Consider the following 27,864-nt stretch of genomic DNA (forward strand, 5'->3'; position numbering starts at 1 on the left):
TATACCTGCTGCACTCACTCATTTACTAGCCTGAATACGTTTTCAAAGCTGACTCCCCAAGCCAGGTAACACTGTATACACACCCTATTCTTAATGCCACACATTAAAAGAAGAAATCCTTCTGAAAAGTATGCTTCAAAGTTAAATAATGTCCAATAAAATATTACATATTTTCTGGGAACCTAATAATGATAATGAGGTTGAAAACTACTGGCCACAAATGAAGAAGCAGTATCTGCTCACCTCTCCTCATAGTCCTCGGGAACATTGTACAAAATAGCCCATGCTCTGTGGCACTTACTATATGCCATACATTGTGCTAAGCACCTTACAAATATTCACTCATCCTCACAGCAATCCTGGGAGATACGTGGAATCATCATTATTTCCATTGCACAGATGAGCAAACTGAGGCACGGAGTGATCACCAAAGCTCCACAGTTAGGGAGAGACTGAATTGGAACTGGAATTCACTACAGCTCCAAAACATGCAAACTTAACCTCTATTTTATATTTCCAGGAGTTTAACTTAGAATAATCAGAAAGAAAAGACAGCTAGGAATAGGAGCCTGGTGAAGTAAGGGAAATAGAATCAAGCAAAGCAACATGTAATTTTAATGATTTCAGGACTGGGGTTATTTATTATTTCAAGGATTATGCAATACAAAATGGAAACTGTGCCCAAAACTCCCCATATTTCAGAAATCAAGCTCTAAGAATTGTCTGTGTAGAGCATCCACCAACATTGCACCACAGGAAGCAGTCTGGGAAAGTAAAAGACTGGTCTAAGAATCAGAAAACCTTTTCTAGCTCTGTCTTCATCTCAACTATTGCTTTTTCTCCACCATTAAATGATTTGTGTCTCTCTACTTTGCTATAGATGCACAGGACTTAGAGATATCAAGTAAATATTGACTTACTCTTGTAGGCAAAAGCTCTTCACTGCAATTTCAAATAATGGCTCCTTCGGCATAGAAATGAATCACTGAAACTAGGCAATTTGCTAAGATTTTGTGAGTCAGCTTCCCAATTAGGCTTGATAAATAGCCTTTCTGACACAGAAGTAATATATGTTCATTGTAAAAATAATTCAGATATTCACAAAGAATACAAATAAGTACAGGTGATTCTCTTGACCCAGCTCATTTCTTCACAGAACTTTTCCCAACTCTTTAATTATATTTTTGTCGGCTTATTAACTTGCCTATTGTCTCTCTCCTGCATTGAACTCTAAGTTCCACGTGAGTAGGAACCATGTTGACTTTAAACACCAATGTATATTATGTGCTTGACACATAATGAGTATAAAATACTTTTGATTGAACAAATTTAGAATTTGTGGTATCACTAAAGGAAATTAACAATAACACCTCTGGTATGTAAATCTGTTTAGTGGCTATTGAAATCACTAAAAATATCTTAGGGTCTATTTTTATTTATAGAACTCTGAATTTGCAACCATACTTTTAAACATTTTATTTTTGAGTAATTGTAGATGTACAATTAACTAAACTAGGCTTTAATACTCCTTCCCCGCCCCCGCAGCCAATAATGTCCTTTTCTGAACTAAGAGCCAATCCAAAATACCATGTTGCATTTACTTGTTGTATCTCATTAATCTCCTCCAATCTATGACAGTCCCTCCTCCTGCTTTCCTTTTTTTTTTTTTTTTTTTTAATGGCCTTAACACATTTGAAGAGCACTGTGAGATGTTTTATAGCATGTCACTCACTCTGGGCTCATGAGGGTTCTTCATGATTAGACCAGGGCTGTGGATTTGCGGGAAGAACACCACAAAGGTGACGTGCCCTCCACATCGCACTGGGGACGGGGGCAGACATGTCAACATGATTTGTGATGATGCTAACCTTGATCGCTTGTTTAAGGTGGTGTCTGGCAGGTTCCTCCATTGCCAAGTCACCATATTCCCCCTCCAATTTGTTAGGGATGAGTCACTTCAAGGAGAGAATTACCCTCCACCTCCTGGAAGGGGGAGTATCTACATACATTATCTGGAACTTCGTGAGCAAGATTTGTGTTTCCTCCTCCGTTGTGTATGTATTCAATCATTTATGTCAGTATGAACTTACTTTATTCTCTAGTCCATGAGAATTATTTATTTTGTTGCTCAAACTTTTTTATTTGGCCATGAGGAGCTCTTTCAGGTGGACTCCTGTGCCCTTGGCCACGCCTCCCTTTTGTTTTAGGCACTTTATTTCTGGTACTACAAGCACTCTAGGCTCATTGTGTATAGTCCCCATCCCAGCCCAGAAGCAGCCATTTCTCTGAGGAGCCCTGGAGCTATAATTTTTCAAAAGTAAAGTTCTTGTTCACATTTAAGAAGGAAACAAATCCCACTCAGATAGGCATTTCGACATTATATTTTCATATTTCATTTAAGCTCCCTTATGAGATAAACTGCTCTGTATCGTAAATGATAAAAACAGAACTTGTGGTATCACTAAGGAAAGTAACAGTAATACCTCTGGTATGTAAATTCGTGTGAAGAAGTAAGGACGTGAAATAAACTATTTCCACCTGGGACTAATTATGTATGAAACGCACGGTATTTCAGAGCCTCCTATCCAAGGAGCATCGCTTTTAGCATTGCTGTGACCTCCCGAGCTGGCAGCTGGGATTTACGTGGGGAAAGGAGCACTGCTCAGCGTCGCAGCAGGTCACCATTTCCAGTGAAGAAGAGGTATTACTTCAACAAACCAGTTTGAAAGTGGCCTGTGGAAATGGTGGGGAGATTGGGACAGAGAGATCGGAAAAGGCCATGGACATGGATAACACTGGAGCATGCTGACAGTGTACTGAAGGAGCATGAAGGATGTACTAGGTAGGCATGCAAGAAAAGCAGGTGAGTCGGAGCTTCACTGAGGGACTGAGGACACAGTTTGTTATATCTTCTTCCATTTTCTAAAGACTGGTGACCTGCCGTCTTCTTGACTCAGTTTGAGGGCTTTCTTTACACCCGAAAAGCCACGTTTGATAGTGTTGTTCAAAAACCTGACTCGGGTAACAGTGTCAGGGTTACCCCGTTTAGCTGCTCGCCTGACATGCTAGACTATGTCACGGCTTTTTCTTTGGCTTTCCCCAGAGGTATACTTGTCCTCACCTTTACTAATTAATAAGCATCACTCGATAAGCTGATTCCTGTTTCTCTTTGCAGGGCTTGGCCTCTAACTCATCTTGTTCTGTCAGCTGTAGACCATGGATTCCAACTTTGCTATTTTTATGCACCCCTCCCCCCACTTAATCTTTGCCTTAGTTTCCATTCTCGGCATAAGTCACTTTGGTTAGGGAAGCCTCCGCTATACAAAACTAAATTTAACTTCTATCACATGACACAGCGCAGGTGTCTCAGGCCATGAGCTGGTTTGTCTGCTTCCACTCGAGGCTCCACCTCCTGGGCAGACTACCCCTGGCATGACAGAGGCGGGCATGGGGAAGAAGCAAATCCTGAAAGCAACGTAAATATTAGATCCTTGAAAACACAGCCATAACCTCCTGGTACTTGTGGATGTGGATACATTACATGGTGTCCACGCACCTTCATTTGCCAGGAAACTCCCAGCATCTTCTCTGATGGTTTGAACTCCTCCCCAAAAGTGCGCAAAGAGTGAGCTAGGGAAGTCTATCAGCAACAACCCTCTAAAGAAACAAAGTTCTGTGGCTTTGTCTGTGAATTATTATATATCAAAGTTTTAATGTACTAATATGGTTTAACAGATTAAAACACAACGCCTAGCCTTTTGTTCAGCAGCTGAAAGGCCAGAACCGACTTCCGGATGTGCGGAAATATCCCTAAAAAGGGAACCTTCACTCTTGGTGGGGCCTAAATTTCCTAGTGCAGAGTAAGAGCTTTGAAAAAGGAGCCAGTTGCAGCAGATTCCAGGCTCTCCCTAGTGGGGCTCCAGGGAACTCCACAGCAAGGGGACTGTGCTGGGAGTACTTCAGGCCCCTCGTGAGGTAGTTTATGATGCTCTGCTTTGTTGATTCCTCTCAAGTTTACATGGGCCTCGAAGGAGTCTCTATATCAGCACAGTCCAGCGCCTCCTTCCCAAGGAGTACAGGATACATGTGGTAGAAAAGAAATCCTCTCATTTTCTCACTCAACCTGCTCGTAATAGTAGATTAAAAAAAACTATCATTTTAAATAAAGTGAGGCTTGGTCTAATCTGCCATCTCCCTAGCTCCCTCTAAATCCCCACACGTTTCCAAATTTCTTGGGATGGCTTACTCCTTTTGACCTTTCCCATTGTCTCCCCAGTTCATGGACTTCAAGAGTCTTCATAACCTCACACTTTTCTCAAACAAACAAACAAACAAAAATAGATTCATTATAAAACCCACATAATACATTTGATAAGCCCAAGATTTTGAAACCTGCTTAGGGAAAGCAATAGCAGTACTTGATTTGTTGTCAAATGATAATTTAACTAAAGCACCTTAAAGAAAACCTGCACAGAGGCCGAATGTTGCATGGAAGGTCTTACTGCTGAGGAGCCCAATGGTATCTTTAAATGGTATCTTCACAAGTTGCAAAATGTGATCAGGGTTCACATGCAATACAGCAACCATACCACTGTTATTCTTTATTTATTTCTAGATATGAATGCAGTGTATATGAGTTTTAATGGTATCCTTTATGTAACCTATCATTAATCTTAATTTTATAGGAACTCAATAAGGAAACTACTTTTGAAGCACTGTTGTTATAAAGAGCAGGTGAAAAAGGAAAAAGAATCCTTGTTTTGCTGTCACTTACCCATCTGGCCACTGGGTGCCAGAGTAGATCTTCCTAAAGTCAGAGGTTCAGCCAGGCAGGGGATGACTAATTCATACCCGCTGTCTACCAAAGCATGAAAGGTAAGAACACCAGGGATTAGGGGCTCGATGCCTTTAAAATACTCTCTCTTAACCATCTTTTCAAAAAGAACTCAACAACTGTCTTCTTAATGCAGCCTGCACTTCCTAGGAAATAGTGGATTTTTACCTGTTTTTAAGAGCATGGGTTTAGTTTTATTAAAGATACTTCAGGGTTCCCAAACCAAGGTCGAACCTGATTTGTATTGGGTTTTCATTGACTTGGTTTGGTTGAATTTAGATCTGATGTTAGATTTGGATTTAATTTGGATTGGATTAGACTTGACTGGGATTTAGTGTGGATTTTCATGGATTTGGTTTTCATGATAGTAAAAGACTTCAGGGGTTCTCAAACCAGGTCTCACCCAAACAGCAGCTAGACTAGCACATTCATATGTCCTACAGATCCAAACCACGGCAATGTCCTCGGTACTATCCCGAGCACTGCTAGCAGGAAAGCAGGTCTGGAAAAAACCCAGACATTGTTCCCATTCCTCAACTTGAAACCAATCACTACCCGGAACCTTCCCCAATGCTTTCCTACTCCACTGGCTTCAATGTCAATAATCTTACAATGTTTTGTTTTGTTTTGTTTTAAATCCTTAAAATGCCCACTTAATAAGTATGACAAGCCCAAGTTATTGATACTAACTTAGAGAAAGCAGAGAGAACATGATTTGCTATCGTTCCTTTAAGCAACTGCTTTTTATTTTTATTCTCTCCTTCCACCTCTCTCTCCCTCTCCCTTTCCTTCTCCTTCTCACTCTCTTTCTCCCCTCTCCCCTCTCCCCTCTCATTTTTGGTGGTTAAAAGAAAGTATAATTATAATGTAACAGATTTTTATTGAGATTTGCTTTCCACTGCTGCTCCATCTCCATTGACTGAAGGCTTGGGATTTAAAAAAGCTAAATGTGATGGAGATTTTCAAATTCTGGCTTCTGGAAAGTGAAGATGAGTTAGGTTTAGCAGCCTCTTCACCCTATATTCTGTTAACTTCCTTCTTTTTTTGGTTCTTTGTAGAGTGAGACTGTACCTAATGCAACTAAATTCTCAATCTGCACACACCTAATACAAAGATTAACATTAAAAGATATAATTGAAATGATATTAAAATTTATAAGAAATTCTTTACCTTCATCAACAGAATCTGAAGTGCTGCTTTTGTCCAGAGAAAGATACTCATTTTTATTCAAATCCAGTGATTTTGATGGTACTCTACTTAACCTCTTTTCTGAAGTTAGTGAAGGACTCTTTTTTATCTGTTTCTCACTTTGGGCTTCCTCTTTCCATAACTCCTAAAAGGCAAACAATCCAGTTTAAAATATATGTATACTATAAGCTTAGATTTCACAGAGAAATCTGTAATAATAAGGACACTTTGAAAAATGTGTGTGTTATGTTTGCATCACATTTCCAATTCAGTCTATAAAACACTGGCAAGTAATATATATCATTGTAAAGTCATCTTCTTAAGCAGTAACAAACAATAAACTTAAGAACATCATATAAATAACTCGCAGAGAGGTAACATCATGTGAATCACTTACACAGAAGGGTAAGGGGGCAGAGGACAAAATAATAGAATGTTGGTTCTATGGGGAGGGCAAAGGAGAGGAGTAAAACCCAGCTAGCGTCCCCCGGCAGTACCTGCCCCATCATCTCAAAGAAGAAAACTCACCCATCTCTCAAGACCAGTAACTAAAGGGGAAAGAGAAAGAAAACAGAGAGATAAACATCACATAAGAGTACAGTAGGGGAGAGAGGCTTAAAAGGGAAGATTAATTTCACTGCAAACTCATAACTCAGTTGTCTCTGCTGTTAAGGGACTAAGGGAGTGGGCATTAAAATACATTCAATATATGATGCTATCTATATTTTCAGGGAGTGGTTTAATAAAGATATACCATTTCTATAAAAATTAAATATTAGGCATTACAGTATGAATGCTATTGCTAAGCTGGTATTCGAGTAGAATAATGTTATAATTAGGCTTAATGAAACAGTGTAAAAAATATAAGTAGACAGCAAAGTACTTCCTTGCATTGTCTGTGTGTAAGCAGATGAAAGAAAGCAAAACACACAGATACAAGCCTTACACTTGCTGCCCATGAGACACAGGCTCCATTGGCAACTCAGAAAGCAGAATAACTACTGGGACTCAAGACACAACTTAATAAAGGATTAGACTATCCTAGTCAGAGGACTGATTCTTCAAGCATAGGCTACTGCTAAAATGAAGACTTAGTTTACTCCAAAGTTCCACATTGCAAAACAATATGCTTATTCAGCTGACCCAGAGTGTCTGTAACAGATGCTAAGTAGAGTAAGTTTCCACACATATTTATTCTGTTGTCACTAATTAAGATACAGCTCCTATCCTATATAATAAAGACGTGATATGCAAATTGACCGTCACACCCTCGCACAAGATGGCTGCCCCCATGTGGTCACAAGATGGCCACCACAAGATGGCTGGCAAGGGAGGGCAGTTGTAAGCGATCAAGCCAGCAGGGGAGGGCAGTTAGGGGCAACCAGGCCGGCAGGGGAGGGCAACTGGGGGCAACTGGGCCTGCAGGGGAGGGAGTGCAGTTGGGGAGGATTGGCCTGCAGAGGAGGGCAGTTGGGGCCGACCAGGCTGGCAGGGGAGGGCAGTTGGGGGCAACCTGGCCTGCAGGGGAGGGAGGGAAGTTGGGGGGGACCAGGCCTGCAGGGGAGGGCAGTTGGGGGCAACCGGGCCTGCAGGGGAGGGCAGTTTGGGGTGACCAGGCCAACAGGGAGGGCAGTTGTGGGGGGACCAGGCCTGCAGGGGAGGCCAGTTGGGGGTGACCAGGCTGGCAGTGGAGGGCAGTTAGGGGCGATCAGGCTGGCAGGAGAGGGCAGTTAGAGGTGACTCCAGTTGGATCAGTTTTGCAAGAAACCCTCAACAAAAAATCAGACCAAGAGAGATGCATGATAGGTGCCTGAAACTAACTGACACCTTGGTGGGCTTTCACATAAAGACAGTCTGTTTCCATGTTTTCCTAACATTTATTCACAGGAGATGCTGGGAGCTCCATGGGAGAAGGTAGAAAAGGTCCATTGCTGGCCACACACAGATTTGCCTTCAATTATCCCACCTTATGGTTGCTGAACACTTAATGTGTGCTAGGGACTGCTCAAAGCACTTTCCCATATATTAACTCATTCAATCCCTACAAATAGCCCCATGGGATATTATTGTCCTCATCTTTAAGGAGTTGAGAAAACAAAAGCAGAGAAAGGTTAAATAATTAAATTAACTTATTTAAAGTCATACAGCAATCGGCAGAGGTAGGATTTGCAGCCAATGCTCTGGTCCAAACTAAGAAATTCTGCTTTAGGCCCGAACTTGCAGTTCCAATCAGAATAAAAGCTCCTGGGCAGGCACAATCTTAACGCTCAGAATGTGGTCTCTAAACACCATTCTTCACTAAGAACAGCATAGTTTAGTGAAAATGGTTAATATTAAGTCTGGGACAAAATTATACAAAATGTGCCTGGGACGTGTTCTTGTACCAGAAGGAAAGGAAGCCATCAGAAATCATCCATCAGTTTAACAGGACAAAGGAGCCAATCGGAAGGGACTCAGAAGGGACAAACTGAGTATTAAAAGTAATAATGAAAAAAAAAAAAAAAAGTAATAATGAGCCGAAACCGGTTTGGCTCAATGGATAGAGCGTCAGCCTGCGGACTCAAAGGTCCCGGGTTCGATTCCGGTCAGGGGCATGTACCTTGGTTGCGGGCACATCCCCAGTGGGGGGTGTGCAAGAGGCGGCTGATTGATGTTTCTCTCTCATCGATGTTTCTAACTCTCTATCCCTCTCCCTTCCTCTCTGTAAAAAGTCAATAAAATATATTTTTTTAAAAAGTAATAATGACTCCAAGTGATAGAAGCTCATGGAAAAATCAATGGGCTTATAACGATGCTTTAAAAAAATAAAGGAAGGAAGGAACTAACTCTGACAGCCGGTGGTTAACTGGCTGTGCCTGCTTTAGCAGGCAGCTTAAGAAGCGTCTCCCATTGCGCAAGCATGCCGCTCAGGGCTCTCATCCCCCTGCAGAACAGACTGTCACACACACTACCTGCTCTGGGGAATTCTGCCGTGACCTTCTCTGCCTTATTATATTTTTAAAGTATATTTCTACTGATTTCAGAGAGGGAGGGAGAGAGAGAAACATCAATGATGACAGCGAATCATTGATTGGCTGCCTCCTACACACCCTCCATTGGAGATCAAGCCTGCAATCTGGGCAAGTGCCCTGCCTGGGAATCAAATAATGACCTCCTGGTTCATGGGTCAACACTCAACCACTGGCCGGGCCATTTATTATATGTTTAGTGATGTCTACCCCCTCTTAGACTGGTGCTCTGTCTGATAGCTCTGAACAGAACCACATATGTATACAACCTCTGCTCCTTACACACTTAACACTCCTAAAATAAAGGGGCAGCCTGGCATCTTAAGCTTTAAATATTTTGTATACTGTATTTTCATTTGATCTTATGTCATGATTAACACATGGCAGCATCAAATATACTTTTAAAGGGGGATCACACACTAACCGCTTTTGATAGATTTCCATCGATTGACTCTGTTTCTGAAGCCCGATTCATTGATTCAGGGAAAAAACTGATTGACTTGGATAATTTTTCATCTCTCTCCCCACAGTCATCCAAGTTGCTTCTTTCAGGGCTTCTGTAAGAAACACATACATCATTATGGAAATATAAACAAGGTCACTGCCACACAGATATGTGATTTTGTCTCCTCTCTGAGGGCCTTTTCTATTATAAAGCACTTTGAAAACAAATGTTTTTTTGTAATGTAACAAATAAGCCTCTATTTATAACATAGCTATCTTCTTAAATCACATGCAAATTGGCTTTATATCTGAAAATAGGATAATGCTCATGTGAGATTTTATAAATTTCAGAAACCACTAAAAAATTAACCAAGTACAGGTGGCCGTAACAGCAACTAATAAAATAATTATTGCTTGTTTGCATGTCAGTTGTGGACAACCACAAAGCTCCACAAGATACACGGCGGATATTTGAGTTGGATGCCAGTCAGCACCAGAGGCAGTTTGATATCCTTCCTTCTGATTCAGTCCCTGAGATGGTGGGTCCTCCCCAGCAGTGGAAGCTCCTTAGGTCTCAGCCCAGAGCCCATTAATCAACCCATATCCCCTTCTTGCTTGTCTCATTCCTAAGAACAAGGTTTAAGGAGCAGCTTTCGAACAGTCACCGGGACAAGACTTCACTAAATGTCCTGGGACCTGCTTTTCCTCTCTCAGGGAGCCAAGAGAAAGGGAAGTCTATTAAATACAAAAGGCACACAACGGATCTAATCTCCAGCCCTCAACCTTACTTCCATGTAATCATTGTATAGACTTAAAGCTCTTCTATAATAAACAGCCTGACATGTGAAGCCATACTATCCTGAGGAAGGAACAGAAACGCCAAAGGGCCTTTAAACTCTATTCTCCTCCATCCAAATAACACTTGGGTCTGCTACCAGGTCACTTTAGGCCCCGCAGAATGGCCAGGCTCTGAGGGAACCGAGCAAGAAAAATGGCTCCTGGAGACTAGCCCACCACCTGAGTGTCTGAACCTCAGGATTTTAAGAAGGGAGTTGAGTTGTGAAATATAGAAAAAAGGAGAACGGAGAGTAAAGGAGAGATTGAAAATGAAGAGAAAGAAGATGAAAAAGCTGAGGAAATAAATGTCTGAGACAGATATGCTTCTTTCAGAGACTGGAAGAATGGGAAAAGGAGCAGAAAAGGGAATGAGGATCCTGCCACATCTTTCTTAGAAAGCACTCAATCACCAAGAAAACAGCAGCTTTTCTGCTGACTTCAAGAACTTGCACCTTAGAGCGTATAAAGCAGCTGGTCAAAAACTATTCTTTCTTTCTTCAAACACCAGAAACGTTTTGAGTTGTCAGGGGCCTTGGAGATCATATAGTTTAACTGCCTCATTTCACAGATGAGAAAACTGAGGATCAGAAAAGCTAAGTAGTTGCTCAGCTACTTGGTGGCAGAGTCCAGACTAGGATCCAGATCTTCTTTACCACTATCCAAGGCTCTCTGCATTGTTATCCATTGCTTTTCTACCCAACTCCAGTACTTGAAAGAAGCGAATAAACTAGACAAGGACAGCAGTACAATAGAAAAATTTAACGTTACAGAAAACTAATAAAATATGCATGTGTAACCATGTAAAAAAAACACTGTAAAAGATTGATGCCTAACTGCAACACTATAAATAGGATCAGCATGACTAGAACACTAGATGGAGTGAAAATCAAGGCTTTTGAAAGATTTCCATTTTAAGATTTATTTGCTATAGAATTTTTTAAATAATAGTTTTATTGTTGTAATTCACTTACCATAAAATGTACCATATTTAAAATACACAATACAGTGGTTTACAGGGTTGTGCAACCATCTCTACTATCTAATTTTAGAGCATTTTCATCACCCCAAAAAGAAACCCTGTACCCATTAGAGTCACTCCCATTTTCCCTTCCTCCCAGCCCCTGGCAACTACTAATCTGCTTTCTGTCTCTATGGATTTAATTATTCTAGGCTCAATTTCATATAAATGTAATCATACAGTATGGTCATTTGTGACTGGCTTCATTCACTTAGCATAATGTTTGCTTTAGAAGTTTAATGTATTATACTCAGTTATTTTTATTGCTATGACCTCAATTATCATTACACAAAATGCATTTTTACTTCTACAGGTTAATAAAAATGTCCACTCTTCCAAATGAATTCCCATCAGTCAAAAATAATCTCTCTCTACTCTGAATTTCTTTATCACATTATCTATTGCTCCTCTTGGCCCTTATCATTTTCAATTATTTGCAGTCCCCATAGTACTGTAAGCTTCCCTACTTAATGCATCCTATATTTGTTGAGTGTCAACTACATCTCAAGCACTATGCTAGGGTATCCTTGAGGAAAAGTTGTGGTATCTCTGTATCCCTCAAAATACCTACCAGCTAATTTAGCTTATACCTATCAGTATAAGCACAGAGATTTTACTAAGTACTTCTCCAGATCCTTAATAAAAAAAGTTTACTAAAATCACACTTTAAGCGAATCCTAGGTGACACAGTTACAAAGACATATTTCCTTGTACGTTTTGTATTTGCTTACCAATTTAGTAAACTATTCACTGTCCTCACCACTCACTCCATTCCACTACAGAGGACGAAGGCAAATTTCACCCAGGGTGAGTAAATAGAAATTCTGAATTAGTAAAGTTTAAAATAATTCTGCTTTGATTAATGATTAAGAAATCTTGACATTTCAAAACATTGCTGTACCTTGGCTGCACATTATCCTCAATCGACACGGACAAGTTTTCCATCTCTTCAGCATTTAAGCCTAGCTCAGCGCCATAGTTCTGCTGGAGCAGCTGCCAGAATTCCTGTCTGGTCAAGCTCTAAAAGGACAGAAAAATTACACTGCGTGTTGGAAAATGTAAGATAGTGTAATGTAGTGATTCAAACATGAATTCTGAAGTCAAAATGACCTGATGTGCAGCTAGCTACTAGATGTATGACTTTGGTAGTTTTTTACCTTTATAGATGTCAGTTTTCTGTTTCTATAAAAAATATGGGTTAACAGAATTTATCTGGCAGAGTCGATACTGGGAATAAATAAAGTAACAATTTTAAAGTATGTAATACAATAACTACTGTAAATGGAAAGATGTTTGAAGTTTTCTTTTTATAAAACAAAGTGTTCATGGTTTCTGGCAATTACTAATCTGCAGTTTAAATTCTGCAATCCAACCAGTCTTCCATGACTCTGGATCTCCATTCAGAGTTCTGTTCTCCAAACAGAACCCATCCTCTTAACCCATAATATATCCGAATATTTCAACCATTTTAAAAACCTTACATAGCCCAAACCGGTTTGGCTCAGTGGATAGAGCATCGGTCTGCGGACTGGAGGGTCCCAGGTTCAATTCCGGTCAAGGGCATGTACATTGGTTGCGGGCACATCCCCCGGTGGGGGGTGTGCAGGAGGCAGCTGGTCGATGTCTCTCTCTCATTGATGTTTCTGGCACTCTATCCCTCTCCCTTCCTCTCTGTGAAAAATCAATAAAATATATTTAAAAACAAAACAAAAAAAACCTTACATAGCAGTAGACTTTAAATTATATTTTCCTAAAACATAAAATGCAAGAGGTTGGAATTAAGAATATTTTATTTGATTTATTTATAATAAAGCCCAGCTCATTCTTTCTTTGTAGGTATCATATCAGTGTTAAAATCATGTAACACAAAAAATTCACATTACATAGTAAAACAAAAACAATAATAGTGTGATAACCAATGGTCTCATTTTTAGAAACATTACTGATGGTAATCACATGATTAAGCAAGGGAGAAGGAGGCAGCATAATACTTGAAGCAACTGTTGGCAAGATTCTTTCTCTCATCCATTCAACAGATGATTACTTAGAAGTTATCAAATGTGTACCCCTGCACTAGATACTAAGGAGGATAAAATGCTCTCAAACAACTTACAGTATAGTTGAAGAAACACAGGAGACTTTTAAGTAAGTTAAATATGACAAACCCTCTATAATAATAAAAGTGTAATATGCTAATTAGACCGGACATTCTTCAGGACAAAGCCGGGGCAGCGAGGGCAGCCCGGGTCCTGGGTGCCTGCCTGTGGCTGGAGGGAAGCCCGGGTCCTGGGTGCTAGAGGGAAGCCCAGTCCCAGGTGCCAGAGGGAAGCCAGTGCCGGCAGCCAGGGGAAGGAAGGCCTACTCTTGCACAAATTTCGTGCATTGGGCCTCTAGTGTTATTAATATGTACTTAACACTGTAGTAAATACTACATGGGTTTGGGTGCTCAGACAGGAGAAAGGTCTTCAGCTGAGCTGAGAGAAGAACATGAAGAGGGAAAATGGAGAAATGAGAAAATTCTTGGCAAGGAAAACCAACATACAAATATATAACTAATACATGAAGAACCAAAGTAATATTTGTTTTGAAGTCAGTTAATAGTTTATCAGCCTAAGTGGAGTAAAAATTTTAAGTTGGGAAATAGTAGGAATAAATATATACTTAATGGGGCCAAAACATACAGATGCCTTGAATTCCTCCCAGATATTCCCTATGACAAATACCACTTCCTTTTTTTTTTTTTTTTTCTTTCTCCTTGTTTCTTCTCTCTGTCTAGAAGCTATGGTATCTTTGTTTGTTAGCTTACACTTGATAACCTTCATTACATTTCGTGAAACCTCAAGAGATTAAGAACAAAATTTCTGCACTTTAGACCAATAGTTCCCAATTTGCCAGGCTCAGACTACTAGGATTCCACAAGAGTAGTTGATGAAAATTCAGATAATATTCTCAATATTTCAAAAGTCAGAAATATCCAAATGGTTACCTACAATAAAATTATTCAAGCTAAGTAAAATGTCAGGCATCTTTGTTTGGGGCTGAATTATATTAGCCTAAAGTGGTTATGTCAGACATAATAAACTCTCATTGGAAATAATATATGACTAATAAACAATAATGTTCTAACACTTTATTATTTAATATACACCATTTATTTGGTGGACAAAAACTCTTTTGAAGTATAGTGTCCATAGAAAAAAATTAAAAGGATCACTGGTGGTAGTGAAAGTTAAGGAACCACTGTCCTTGATCCTAAAAGTACCCCACACATTTTTTTTACTTCCACTCCAAAAGAGCCATTTTTTACTTTTTTTTTCTTCACAACAGCAGTTAGTTCATATTAAAAATTAGCTCACTCCTCTAAAGACATTATCTTTGAAATACTTTTAGTGTCATAAATAGACGGTTAACATTATAAAGAGAAACAAGCAATATTTCAATATAGTACTTATGGAATAGTAACCTCTTATAAAAACTCTTCTGAAATAATAGATATTAAACGACACCAAAAGAGACTAAAGCAAGTAGATAAACAAATGATAAATATTCAGACAGCTTCCTAAGAGAGAAAGTAATAAAACTTATAAGTAAAATATTAACAACAAAAATTAAATTTTATTTGACTACATAAATAAATGATTTAAATATATTATCAAATACTATCAGGAAGTTAATAGCAGGGTAATTTGTAATTTCAATATATTTTTAATCTATTAGTTTTTAAAATATGTATATATAAAAGGTTAATGGAAAACAAAATAGAACGCACAACTCACCAGCTTATAGACTTGCTAATTTGTTAAAAATGACATTTTCTTCAAAGTTGGCCAGAAGTCACAAAAATATGGTGATTGAAAGCCACGCTGAACATTCAAACATTCAAACATAACATCCTACTGCGATTCATTGTTATTTCAATAATCAGCAGCACAATCAAGGTTGAGGAACCTTAAAACACAACCTAAATTTTAAACAAAGGCTAACCACCTACCTGCAAACAATGGAGAGTCTCCCCGGGTCAGCCTGCAGAGTACTTTAACCAAATAACATGAACCAAGCAGTAACCAGATAGGGCTCAAAAGTCAGGAGATCAATTTCTGGACCAGAAAGCTTTGTATTCTAAGTATGCTGCAAAGTCTTTATCCCACAGCAGAGTTCCAAATATTTAATGACAACCAGGTAAAATCACTGCCTCAGTCTTCTAGTTTTGTTATGAGAAGCTTTTCCTTACAAAAGACAAGTTGTATTGTAGTTTAAAGCACATTATTTGTCACTTCCTGGTTTGTAGTATGAGCATTCTTTCCAAGTGGCAGGTCAGAATGCAGAATTGGAAGTTATACCTCACTCTACAGGTTCCTAAGCCACGCCTACTAGAAGAGATAGGTAAACAGGGTTTCATTAAAGGGACAGATCCCTATTTCTTCAGATTAGAAACAATACAATGCAAATGAAGCTACCTTACTTATTACTCAATTATGTAAAATGCCTGTTGCAATGTTATCTTAATCTCATTTTAAAAATTAAATATATTAAGGGTTAACTTTTCTTCTCCATGCTAACGCTTTTATTTAGTTCTAGCAATGTCATTACTTCATATACCACTTCTTCAGTACTGATGTGGTGGCCCCATCAGACTCCTGCATTAACCCTTCACAATTATCAAAGATTGAGTCTCCTGAGCACCAGAAATGGAATGTCAGGAAACAGCAGGAAGAGTGAGCTATCACATGGAGCAATTCTAATGAGCACACAGCACATCTTTCATCACTGGAAAGTTTATATCTTGATCACTCGACAATTCTTTCCTTTAAAAATATTTTTTTACTTTATTCAAAATAATTACCTGTCAAAGGACCTGGACTATAATAAACACTATAGAGAGTCTCATCTAATAATTCCAATTTATTTCCCAAAAGAGAATTTTTCTTCTAAATGAAAAATCAAAGCTTGCCCTAATTTCTACCTAGTTGCTCCATTTAATTTAGTAAGGTGTATACACATGACAAATGCTACTCGGTGAACTGAAAAGATCTACTTTTCTATGGGGGTGTGTGCTAAAACCTGATCATTTTATACAGTAGCAGAACGAGGGACTGGAGAGACAGTGGAGAATAGCACTCGGTCAAACTAAAGAAAGCACACGGGGCAGCCCCACGTGCTTTCTTTAGTTTGATCGAGTGCTACTCTCCACTATGGTAACCAAACAGCTATGAGAAAATGTATATTAAATATACTGTAAATGATCTGTGTGTATTTTTGCTAAATATAAAAATTCTTATAGTAAACCACTGGTATCTAGAGCAGAACTAAATATAAAGTAACCGTGAGGGAACATAGAGCCTAAGACGGAGCCTCAAGAAAGCCTGGCAAGCAAAGGCTGAGTGAAAGAGGAGTGGCCAGCAAAAAAAGAATGAAATACCAGAAAGGTTAGAGGAAGTCCCAGAAGGAATGTCTGGGAAATCAAGGAAAGAAGGTGTGCAAAATAGAGGGAATGTGCAGTGGTGTGAGATGCTACTAAAAGATCGAGGCAGATAAGCACATGACTAGCAATGCAGAGGAGTGGAGCAGCCTGGCAAGCCAGTTCACCATGACTAACCCTGATGATGGGGAAAGAGGGGAAAAAGAAGAGAAGCGTGGGTGGGAAAGGGGGAAGCAGCCACCTCGTGAAGCGTCTCATACGCCATGCTAAAGAATATGGGGTTTACACTGTCAAAAAGCCACTTACTCATTTCCCATAGAAAAGTAACACGTTCAGAATTGCATTTTTAAAAGATACACTTTTTATAGATATTTATCCAAAGAACATAAAAACACTAATTCAAAAGATATATGTACACCTGTATTCATTGAAGTAACCTGTGTTCAGCAACAGATGAACAGATAAAGATGTGATATAGATAGATAGATAGATAGATGATAGATAGATAGATAGATAGATAGATAGATAGATAGATAGATATGATGCAATACTACCCAGCCATAAAAAAGATGAAATATATTTCCAAGTCAGGAAGTATGACATGCCAACTTTGTTCTTTTTTCTTAGAATTGCTTTGGCTATTTGGGGTCTTTTGTGGTTCCATACAAATCTGATTTTTTGTTTTATTTCTTTAAAAAACAGTCTGTTTCCATTTGAAGGGGATTGCATAAAATCTCTATATTGCTTTGGGTGATATGGCCATTTTAACTATGTTGATTCTTCCAATCCATGAACATGGAGTATCTTTCCATTTCTTTGTGTCTTCTTCAACTTCTTTTAACCCTTTGCACTCGCTTGCTTTTTCTCGATTCCTGCTACCGATGCTAACCGTGTCGAGTCCCACTCGACATCTGAGTGCAAAAGGTTAATAATGTCCTGTAGGTTTCAGTGTACAGGTCCTTCACATCCTTTGTTAATTTTATTCCTAGGTATTTTATTCCTTTTGTTGCAATTACATTTAGAATTGTTTTCTTCATTTTTTTTCCCCTGAAATTTCACTGTTAATACTAGGGGCCCAGTGCACAAATTCATGCACCATGAAAGGAACTGTGGGCCACGAGGCTGAGGTGGGCACAGGGGCGGGTCTTGGCCCATCCTCCACGCCCCTGCCCGGCCCCTCCCACCGCAGCCCCCGGTCCCCTGTCTGCCCGCAGCCCCGCTCCTGTTGCCGCCGCTCTCATGCGCTGATGGCGCTGGCCCCACTTGCACCTGCTGACAGCACGGAGTGATTGGGACCAGTGCCAGCAGCGGATGCAAGTGGGGCCATCAACAGCAGCGGGTTCAAGAGGCAGCTGCCCACCCCAATTGTCCCTCAGGAGCAGGGGGAGGTGGAGAAGCCCTCAGGGGCGATCAGGGCCAGCAGCCACCACCGCTTGCACCCACTGACAGTGCCAAGCAATTGGGGCTGGCACCAGGCACCGGCAGCAGGTGCAAGCAGTGGCTCTGGCACAGGCAGCAGGTGCGAGTGGGGATGGCACCAGCAGCAGATGCAAACGCTGGATGGGACCACGGCGCACGGGAGCAAAGAATTTTCAATAACCACCAGAGGCTCACCCCATGACAGTAACCGGTGCCCCGCCTTGGTCTGGTGCCCCCACTCACCTGCTCCACCAACCCGCCACGACCAATGCCCGCCATGTTCCACGTGCACCCCCTGGTGGTTAGCACATGTCATAGCAACCGGTTGTTCGGTTGTTCAGTTCCACCATTTGGTCTATTTGCATATTAGGGTTTTATATATAGTTATAGAAACACAGTGGATTTTTACAAATTAATTTTGTATCCTGTAACTTTACTGTATTTGTTTATTGTTACTAATACTTTTTATAGTTTTTGAGTGGAATCTTTTGGGTTTTCTATCTAAAGAATCAGTTGCAACAACATGGATGAATCTTGAGGATATCGTATTAAGTGAAATAAATCAGGTGGAAAGAGACAAAAACGACATGATTTCACTCATATGTGGGATATAAAACGAAAAAAGAAGCAAACTAATGAAACAAAAAACTCATAGATACAGACAACAGAATGATGGTTATTAGAGGGAAAGTGGGGTGGGAGGAGGGCAAATGGGTAAAGGGGATAAAAATATATGGTAATGGGAGGAAACTAGACCTTTGGAAGTGAGTACACAATAGAGTATCCTATATAATAAAAAACTAATATGCAAATAGAACGGCGAAACAACCAGAAAAACTAAACCACCAGTCGCTAGGACATGCGCTGACCACCAGGGGTCGTGCATGGAACAGAGCAGGCATCAGCTGCGGTAGGATGGTGGAGCAGGTGAGCGGGGGCGCCAGAGCAAGGTGGGGCACTGGTCACTGTCATCGGGGTGAGCCTCTGGTGGTTACTGAAAATTCTTTGCACCTGCTGCTGGTGCCGGCTCCACTCGCACCCGCTGCCAGCAACTGGCACCGGCCCCGATCATTTGGCACCATCAACGGGTGCAAGTGGCAGCTGCCAGCCCCAATCGCCCCTGAGGGCTTCTCCACCTCCCCCGGCTCGTGAGGGAAGAGCGAGGTCAGCAGCTGCCTCTCACACCCACTGCCAGTGATGGCCCTGCTTGCACCTGCTGCCAGTGCCAAAGCCATCACTTGCACCCACAGCCAGCGCTGGAGCCACTCGCACCCGCTGCTGGTGCCCGGTGCTGGTCCCAATCATTTGGTGCCATCAGCAGGTGTGAGCCGCAGCTGCCAGCTCTAATCGCCCCTGAGGGCTTCTCCACCTCTCCCTGCTCCAGAGGGGCAATCGGGGCAGCAGCTGCTGCTCACATGTGCTGATGGCACTGGTCCCGCTCGCACCCACTGCTTGCACCGGCCCCAATCACTCTGCACCGTCAGCAAGTGGGAGCAGCCGCCGGCGGCGGCGGGCGGGAGCGGGGCTGCTGGCAGACAGGCGACTGGGGGCCGTGGTGGGAGGGGCCAGGTGGGGGCGCAGAGGATGGGCCAAGACCCGCCCCTGTGCCTACTGCAGCCTCACGGCCCATAGTTCCTCTCAAGGTGCACCATTTGTGCACTGGGACCCTAGTACAGATATAAAATTATAATGTTGTTCACCTGAAATTTATGTAATGTTACAAAGCAATGTTACCGCAATAAAATAAATTAATTAAATATACACTTTTAAAGCTACTACTACTTTGGTAACAACTTAAAAGGACAGATTAGTGTGTTAAAAAGTGGTAGAAAACTATTTTAATGGTTTAAACTAAAAAAGATGAGGGCTTTGGTGACCAATATGACATGGTTGGCAAAGAAGAGGTAAGAAACAAGGATACATCCAGGTTCCCGGCTTGGGTGAGCAGGTAGGAGACATACTTCATCCACAAAGGGAAAGTAGGTGGAGTTCTGCAATCCAAGAAAGTGCAAAAGAGGGAACAATACAAGAATACAAATATTTCTACACTGCCAGGTTATTGTATGGAAAATGAGGCTAAAATAGCAATTTAACATTTATTTTCCCAGGTAGGTTTGAATGTTGCACTTCTAGATTTCCAAGTAACTTCCAAAGAAGTGATCATTGGAAAGAGGCATAAGAAAGAATAAAGGGGTTTGATAAGGCTGAGGAGGCTGAGGAGACAGCTGGATGGCACTCTTCCCAATGGTCTCCAAAGGTGACATTAACTTCATCGACTGACCACTATTTGGAGAATGGCCTCAGCACTGTCAATGTCCTAGAATTGCACTCAGAGTAGCTTCCTTAATTAAGCCACACTCACAAACTGCATAAGCTCACTCAGTGGTAAATACACTAACGCACAGTAGAGGAACAATCCTTCCTAGTCGTGAAAAATCTTTCATTCCACGTCCTTCACCCAGGGCGCCTGAATATCTTGGAAGTCAGAGATTAGCAATCAGAACTTTGCACGATAAGCAGGAAACCAGAGTAAAGGTAGACAGTTTTAAGGGACAATTACTTTCACGTTGGTGGCGCCCAATGATTCATCTCTGTACATTACTCCAGTGATCAAAGTCTGCCTCTGTGACTATACTTTTCTGTCCTAAATCCTAAATTCTTGGCCTAAGTCTGGCCAAGCCTCCTCAGACATATTTTTTCTTTATACTAATAAAATCAATCAACTGTTTAAATTCTTTTTTTTTTTTTCCAACACACCTGAGGAATGCTAGCAATTCCCAAAATAGAAGCTGGAGTGACATGTATCAGAATTTGAAAAGGTGGGTCTGTGTACATTAAAAAGGCTTCCCTCATCCCTAATTCTGACACATGCCCCCTCTGTCCTTAGGGAGTGACTCTGAAAGCCACTCTCTCCCTTTAAGCCTTAGAATTAAAAATGAGTGCATATTTCTGCTCTATGAGACCCTAAATTTAAATATTTACTCTCAAAACGTACTCTCAAATTTCCAGGAAGAGCTAGTATCCCAGTAGCCCCCATGTACTGGCAAGAGACACCACTATTATCTGAGAGAGAGAAAAAATAGTGCAAAAAGAACATTTTGATTTTCTACACATCCTGCCTATATTATTAGTATCAGTAAATCCTAAATCCAATAATAATACCACTAGGAACATGAATGGAGTCATACTAAGGATTGAGCTTTAACCAAAAAAAAAACACAAAAAACACTTTTATGTTTTAAGTCTTGTTAAAACTAATAACTTTATATTGTATATACATCCTATTTTCTTGTAATTCAAGTATGCAGAAAATAAGATTTCTTTGGCAACAGGATAGTTTAGTGTTTCATGATAATCATTTGTTCTCATGGCACATACAGGTTTAAGAAATTGAGTTAAATGAACAATAAACTTAGGGTATACCCTCAATGTTGTTTCTGCAACTAAATTCCTGTCTGTTTTCTCCCCATCTTTTGCCTTTTACTTGAGCAGAGAATTGAAAATGTCTTAAGTGATTATCTGGAATCTAAGTCATTGAGATTTCACTCAACTGAGTCACTTAAAAAACTATTTATTGAGCATTTGTTATGTGTAATGTAACCCTATAACTTATTGTCCAAACTGGCACACTTCTGAGAATAAAGGAGCACTACTGACATTTACATGGACAGAGGCTTAAACCCAGACAGTCCCAAACTGTACTGGGTAAAGCAAGCTGCGTGCCAAACCACCTATGCAGTCAACACTGAACTTGTCACTGGACATACACAGATCTGGTCCTTACCCTCAAGTCCTTACCCTCAAGGTTATTTGTCATGAAGCAAAAAGAAAAAAAACTGAACAAAGTATTATAATTGTAATGAGTGTTATAAAGGAGAAGTCCAAGATGATATAGGAAGGTAAAAGAATGGACCTGACTTCAGCTTTACTAATGAGTTTCAGTTAGAAGTCAGGGTGGGAAAGAACCAGGCAGAAAGATTATGTTTGAAGACCTAGTACGGATGGGGGGGGGGGGGGCGGTGCGGGGGGGCAGGGAAGGTGCATTGAGATGAGGGTGGAGTGGTGGGCTGATCCCTATACAAATTTTTAGATTTTTATTCCAAGGGAAATGGGTATTAAGCACAAAGCTAATATTAGCAGGTATACATTTTTTAAAATGTACTTTTATTGATTTCAGGGAGGAAGGAAGAGGGAGAGAGAGATAGAAACATCAATGATATGAGAGAATCATTGATCGGCTGCCTCCTGCATGCCCCACACTGGGGATCGAGCCCACAACCCGGGCATGTGCCCTTAACAAGAATTGAACCGTGACCTCCTGGTTCTTTTTTTTTTTTCCAATTTTTTTTATTAAGGTATTATACGTGTACATATCTTACCATTGCCACCCCCCACCCCACTCCCATATATGCCCTCACCCCCCAGAGTTTTGCATCCATTGGTTATGCTTATATGCATGCATACAAGTCCTTTGATTGATCTCTTATCTCCCCCACCTCTCCCTAACTTTCCCCCTGTAATTTGACAGTCTGTTTGATGCTTTACTGTCTCTGTATCTGTCTTTTTGTTCAAGTTTATAATGTTCTTTATTATCCATAAATGAGTGAGATCATGTGATGTTTTTCTTTCATTGACTGGCTTATTTCACTTAACATAATGTTCTCCAATTCCATCCAGGTTGCTGCAAATGATGAGAATTCCTTCTTTTTTATGGCAGCATAGTATTCCATTGTGTAGATGTACCACAGTTTTCTGATCCAGTCATCTGCTGACGGGCACCTAGGCTGTTTCCAAATCTTAGCTATGGTGAATTGTGCTGCTATGAACATAGGGGTGCATATATCCTTTCTGATTGGTGTTTCTAGTTTCTTCGGATATATTCCCAGGAGTGGGATTACTGGGTCAAATGGGAGTTCCATTTTCAGTTTTTTGAGGAAGCTCCATACTGTTCTCCACAGTGGCTGCACCAGTCTGCATTCCCACCAGCAGTGCACAAGGGTTCCTTTTTCTCCGCATCCTCGCCAACACTTGTCCTTTGTTGATTTGTTGATGATAGCCATTCTGACAGGTGTGAGATGGTACCGCATTGTTGTTTTGATTTGCATCTCTTGGATAATTAGTGACGTTGAGCATGTTTTCATGTGTCTCTTGGCCTTCCTTCTGTCTTCTTTTGAAAAGATTCTATTTAGGTCCGTTGCCCATATTTTTATTGGATCATTTATCTTCCTTTTATTAAGTTGTATAAGCTGCCTGTAGATGTTGGAGATTAAACCTTTATCAGTGATACCATTTGCAAATATGTTCTCCCATGCAGTAGGCCTTCTTGTTGTTTTGTTGATGGTTTCTTTTGCTGTGAAAAAGCTTTTTATTTTGATGTAGTCCCATTTGTTAATTTTCTCTTTAGCTTCCATTGCCCTAGGGGCAGTGTCAGTGAAGAATTTCTTTTGGCATATGTCTGAGATTTTGCTGCCTGTGGATTGCTCTAGTATTTTTATGGTTTCCCGTCTTATGTTTAAGTCCTGTATCCATTTTGAGTTTATTTTTGTGTATGGCGTAAGTTGGTGATCAAGCTTCATTTTTTTGCATGTATCTGTCCAATTTTCCCAACACCATTTATTGAAGAGACTGTCTTGACTCCATTGTATGTTCATGCCTCCTTTGTCAAATATTAATTGAGCATAGTGGTTTGGGTTGATATCTGGATTCTCTATTCTGTTCCATTGATCTATATCTCTGTTCTTGTGCCAGTACCAGGCTGTTTTGAGAACAGTGGCTTTGTAATACAGCTTGAAATCTGGTATTGAGATCCCGCCTACTTTATTCTTCTTTCTCAGGATTGCTGTGGCTATTCGGGGTCTTTTTTTATTCCAGATGAATTTTTGGAGAGTTCTTTCAAGGTCTGTGAAATATGCCATTGGTATTTTAATGGGGAGTGCATTGAATCTATAGATTGCTTTGGGTAGTATGGACATTTTAATGATGTTGATTCTTTTAATGATGTTGATTCTACCAATCCATGAACATGGTATGTTCTTCCATCTGTTTACGTCTTCCTCTATCTCTTTTTTCAGTGTCCTGTAGTTTTCTGCATATAGGTCTTTTACCTCCTTAGTTAAGTTTATTCCTAGGTATCTTAATTTTTTTGGTGCAATGGTAAATGGGATTGCCTTTTTAGTCTCTCTGTCTGTAAGTTCACTATTGGTGTATAGAAAGGCCATAGATTTCTTGGCGTTAATTTTGTATCCTGCTACATTGCCGAATTCATTTATTAAGTCTATTAGTTTTTTGACGGAGTCTTTCAGATTTTTTATGTACAATATCATGTCGTCTGCAAATAAAGACAGCTTTACTTGTTCTTTTCCAATTTGGATGCCTTTTATTTCTTCTTCTTGTCTAATTGCAATGGCTAATACTTCCAGTACTATGTCAAACAGGAGTGGTGAGAGTGGGCATCGCTGTCTTGTTCCTGTTCTTAGGGGAAATGTTTTTAGTTTTTGTCCATTGAGTATGATGTTTGCTGTGGGTTTATCATATATAGCTTTTATTATGTTGAGGTATGAGCCTTCTATTCCCACCTTGTTGAGAGTTTTTATCAAGAAAGGGTGTTGGATTTTGTCAAATGCTTTTTCTGCATCAATTGATATGACTATGTGATTTTTATCTCGCAATTTGTTTATGTGATGTATCACGTTTATTGATTTGCGGATATTGTACCATCCTTGCATTCCTGGGATAAATCCTACTTGGTCATGGTGTATGATCTTTCTGATGTACTGCTGGAGCCGATTTGCTAGAATTTTGTTGAGGATTTTGGCATCTATGTTCATGAGGGATATTGGTCTGTAATTCTCTTTCATTGTGTTGTCTTTATCTGGTTTTGGTATTATAGTGATGCTGGTTTCATAGAAGGAGCTTGGAAGTGTTCCTTCTTCTTGAATTTTTTGGAATAGTCTGAGGAGGATAGGTTTTAGTTCTTCCTTGAATGTTTGGTAAAACTCTCCTGTGAAGCCATCAGGCCCTGGGCTTTTGTTTGCCGGAAGCTTTTTGATGACTGCTTCAATTTCGTCCATAGTTATTGGCCTATTGAGCTCTTTAGATTCTTCTTGATTGATTTTTGGAAGGTTATATTTTTCTAGGAATATGTCCATTTCCTCCAGGTTGTCCAGTTTGTTGGAATAGAGTTGTTCGTAGTATTTTGTAACAATCCTTTGTATCTCAGCGGGGTCTGTTGTTATTTCACCTCTTTCATTTCTGATTTTGTTTATTTGGGTCCTCTCTCTTTGCTTCTTGGTGAGCCTGGCTAGAGGTCCATCAATCTTGTTTATCCTTTCAAAGAACCAGCTCTTGGTTTTGTTGATCTTTTGTATTGTTTCTTTGGTCTCTATGTCATTTATCTCCGCTCTGATCTTTGTTATTTCCTTCCTTCTGGTTACAGTGGGCTTTTCTTGCTGCTCTTTTTCTAGCTCTTTGAGTTGTAGGGTTAAGTAATTTATTACCATTGCTTCTTGTTTTTTGCAATAGGCTTGTAGAGCTATGAACTTCCCTCTCAAGACTGCTTTCGCTGTGTCCCATAGATTTTGGATTGTTGTGTTTTCATTGTCATTTGTTGCCATGATGTTTTTTATTTCTTCCGTGATCTCTCTGGTGACCCAGTCCTGGTTTAATAGCATGCTGTTTAGTCTCCATGTGTTTGATTTCTTTGGATTGTATTTATTGTAGTTGATTTCCAGTTTTATGCCACTGTGATCTGAGAAGACGCTTGATATAATTTCTATCTTTTTGAATTTGAAGAGACTTTGCCTGTGACCCAGCATATGGTCTATCTTTGAAAATGACCCATGTGCACTTGAGAAGAATGTATATTCTGTGGCTTTGGGGTGAAATGTTCTGAAGATGTCAATTAATTCCATCTGGTCTAGTGATTCATTCAGGATTGCTGTTTCTTTGCTGATTTTTTGTTTAGAGGATTTGTCCAGTGGTGATAGTGGGGTATTAAAATCTCCTACTATGATTGTATTGCTATTAATCTCTCCCTTGAAATCCTCCAGGAGTTTTTTTATGTATTTGGGTGCTCCTATATTGGGAGCGTATATGTTTACCAGAATTATTTCTTCTTGTTGGATTTCTCCCTTTAGTATTATGAAGTGGCCTTCTTTATCTCTTGTTATGGCATTTACTTTGAGGTCTATTTTGTCAGATATAAGTATTGCTACCCCAGCTTTTTTTTCATTTCCATTTGCCTGAAAGATATTTTTCCATCCCTTCACTTTCAATCTGTGTGAGTCTCTTGTTCTGAGGTGGGTCTCTTGTAGACAGCATATATATGGGTCGTGTTTTTTTATCCATTCAGCTACTCGATATCTTTTGATTGGAGCATTTAGTCCGCTTACATTTAAAGTTATTACTGAAAGGTATTTGTTTGTAGTCATACCTATTTTTGTGTCTGTATTCCTTCTTACCTGTTTATTATATCTTTTTACAGTATTCCCTTTAGCAATTCTTGCATTGCTGGTTTGGTGGTGATAAACTCCTTAAGCCTTTTTTTGTCGGCAAAGCTCCTGATTTCCCCTTCAATTTTGATTGATAGTCTTGCTGGATATAGTATTCTTGGATTCAGTCCTTTGCTTTGCAACACTTTGTATACCTCCTTCCATTCACTTCTAGCTTGTTGTGTTTCTGTTGAGTAATCATTTGACAATCTGATGGGTGTTCCTTTGTAGGTAACTCTCTGTCTCTCTCTTGACGCCTTTAAGATTCTCTCTTTATCATTCATATTTGCCATTGAAATTATGACATGTCTTGGTGTGGGTCTTTTGGGGTTGATCCTGCTTGGGACTCTCTGTACTTGCGTAACTTTTATCTTTCCCATATCCGGGAAGTTTTCTGTCATTATTTCTTCAAATAGATTTTCTAATCGCTGCTGCTCTTCTTGTCCTTCTGGCAGCCCTATTACACGTATGTTACTTCGTTTCATGTTGTCCCGAAGCTCCCTTAGGCTTTCCTCCTGCTTTTTAATTCTTTTCTCCAATTGCTGTTCAGATTGAGCTTGTTTCTGCACCTGATCTTCTAATTCACTAATTCGGTCCTCTGCTTCTTGTAGTCTACTGTTGAAACTTTCCATGGTGTTTTTGATTGTAGCTATATCACTTTTCATTTCTTCCTGATTCTTGCATAAGTTGTTGATTTTCTCATCCATCCGATGTATAAATTCCACGACCATTACTCTAAACTCCTTTTCGGTCATGTTGCAAGCTTCAGTTTCACTGATTTCCTTTCTTGGCGACTCCACATTTTCTTTCCTCTGTGAGTTATTTCGTTTCCCCATTCTGGCTATCACCAGAAAGCTCAAGCTTCCGTTTGCGTGGACCTGGGCCGTGTGCTGTGGTGACTTCACTCCACCCGAGTTTCACTGAAGTGCTCTGACACTAGGACGTGTGGCTGCCTTTGGTTGGTGGGAACCAGACTTGCCCAGGGTCAGTGTCCCCAGTGTTCCGTGTGGTCTCGTGTGCACACTTAGAATCAGGGGCCCTGTCTGCACCACACTGTTGGTATGTGCCGAAAATGAGATCCTTAGCATGTGTCAGGAGTCAGAGTTTCCCTGTTTCTGCACCAAGACTCGAGTGTCAGAGTCTCTGTTGCCTTGTGCGGTTTCTCATTGAGAATCAGGGTCCCTGTGTGTGCATGCACCAACAATTGG

The 27,864-nt window shown here is 40.3% G+C and overlaps 1 protein-coding gene across 2 annotated transcripts in view; it reads right to left on the reverse strand.

Annotated features, from left to right (window-relative positions):
• The window catches only part of GRAMD1C (GRAM domain containing 1C), an 84,099-nt gene that overhangs the window by 21,586 nt on the left and 34,649 nt on the right, over positions 1–27,864 (reverse strand). Inside the window, exons 1-4 of one of the 2 annotated variants that reach the window (XM_008146610.3) lie at positions 15,321–15,622; positions 12,231–12,349; positions 9,455–9,587; positions 6,005–6,167 (exon numbers count right to left, since the gene is read on the reverse strand). In XM_008146610.3, coding sequence (XP_008144832.2) covers positions 6,005–6,167; positions 9,455–9,587; positions 12,231–12,274 — 340 coding nt within the window. In that variant the 5' untranslated portion in view covers positions 12,275–12,349; positions 15,321–15,622. Of the gene's footprint in view, positions 1–6,004; positions 6,168–9,454; positions 9,588–12,230; positions 12,350–15,320; positions 15,623–27,864 lie in introns of those variants that run through there. The other variant, XM_008146609.3, reaches the window with a different exon arrangement.

This window comes from Eptesicus fuscus, chromosome 3 (genome assembly GCF_027574615.1).
Source record: "Eptesicus fuscus isolate TK198812 chromosome 3, DD_ASM_mEF_20220401, whole genome shotgun sequence".
NCBI lineage: Eukaryota > Metazoa > Chordata > Mammalia > Chiroptera > Vespertilionidae > Eptesicus > Eptesicus fuscus.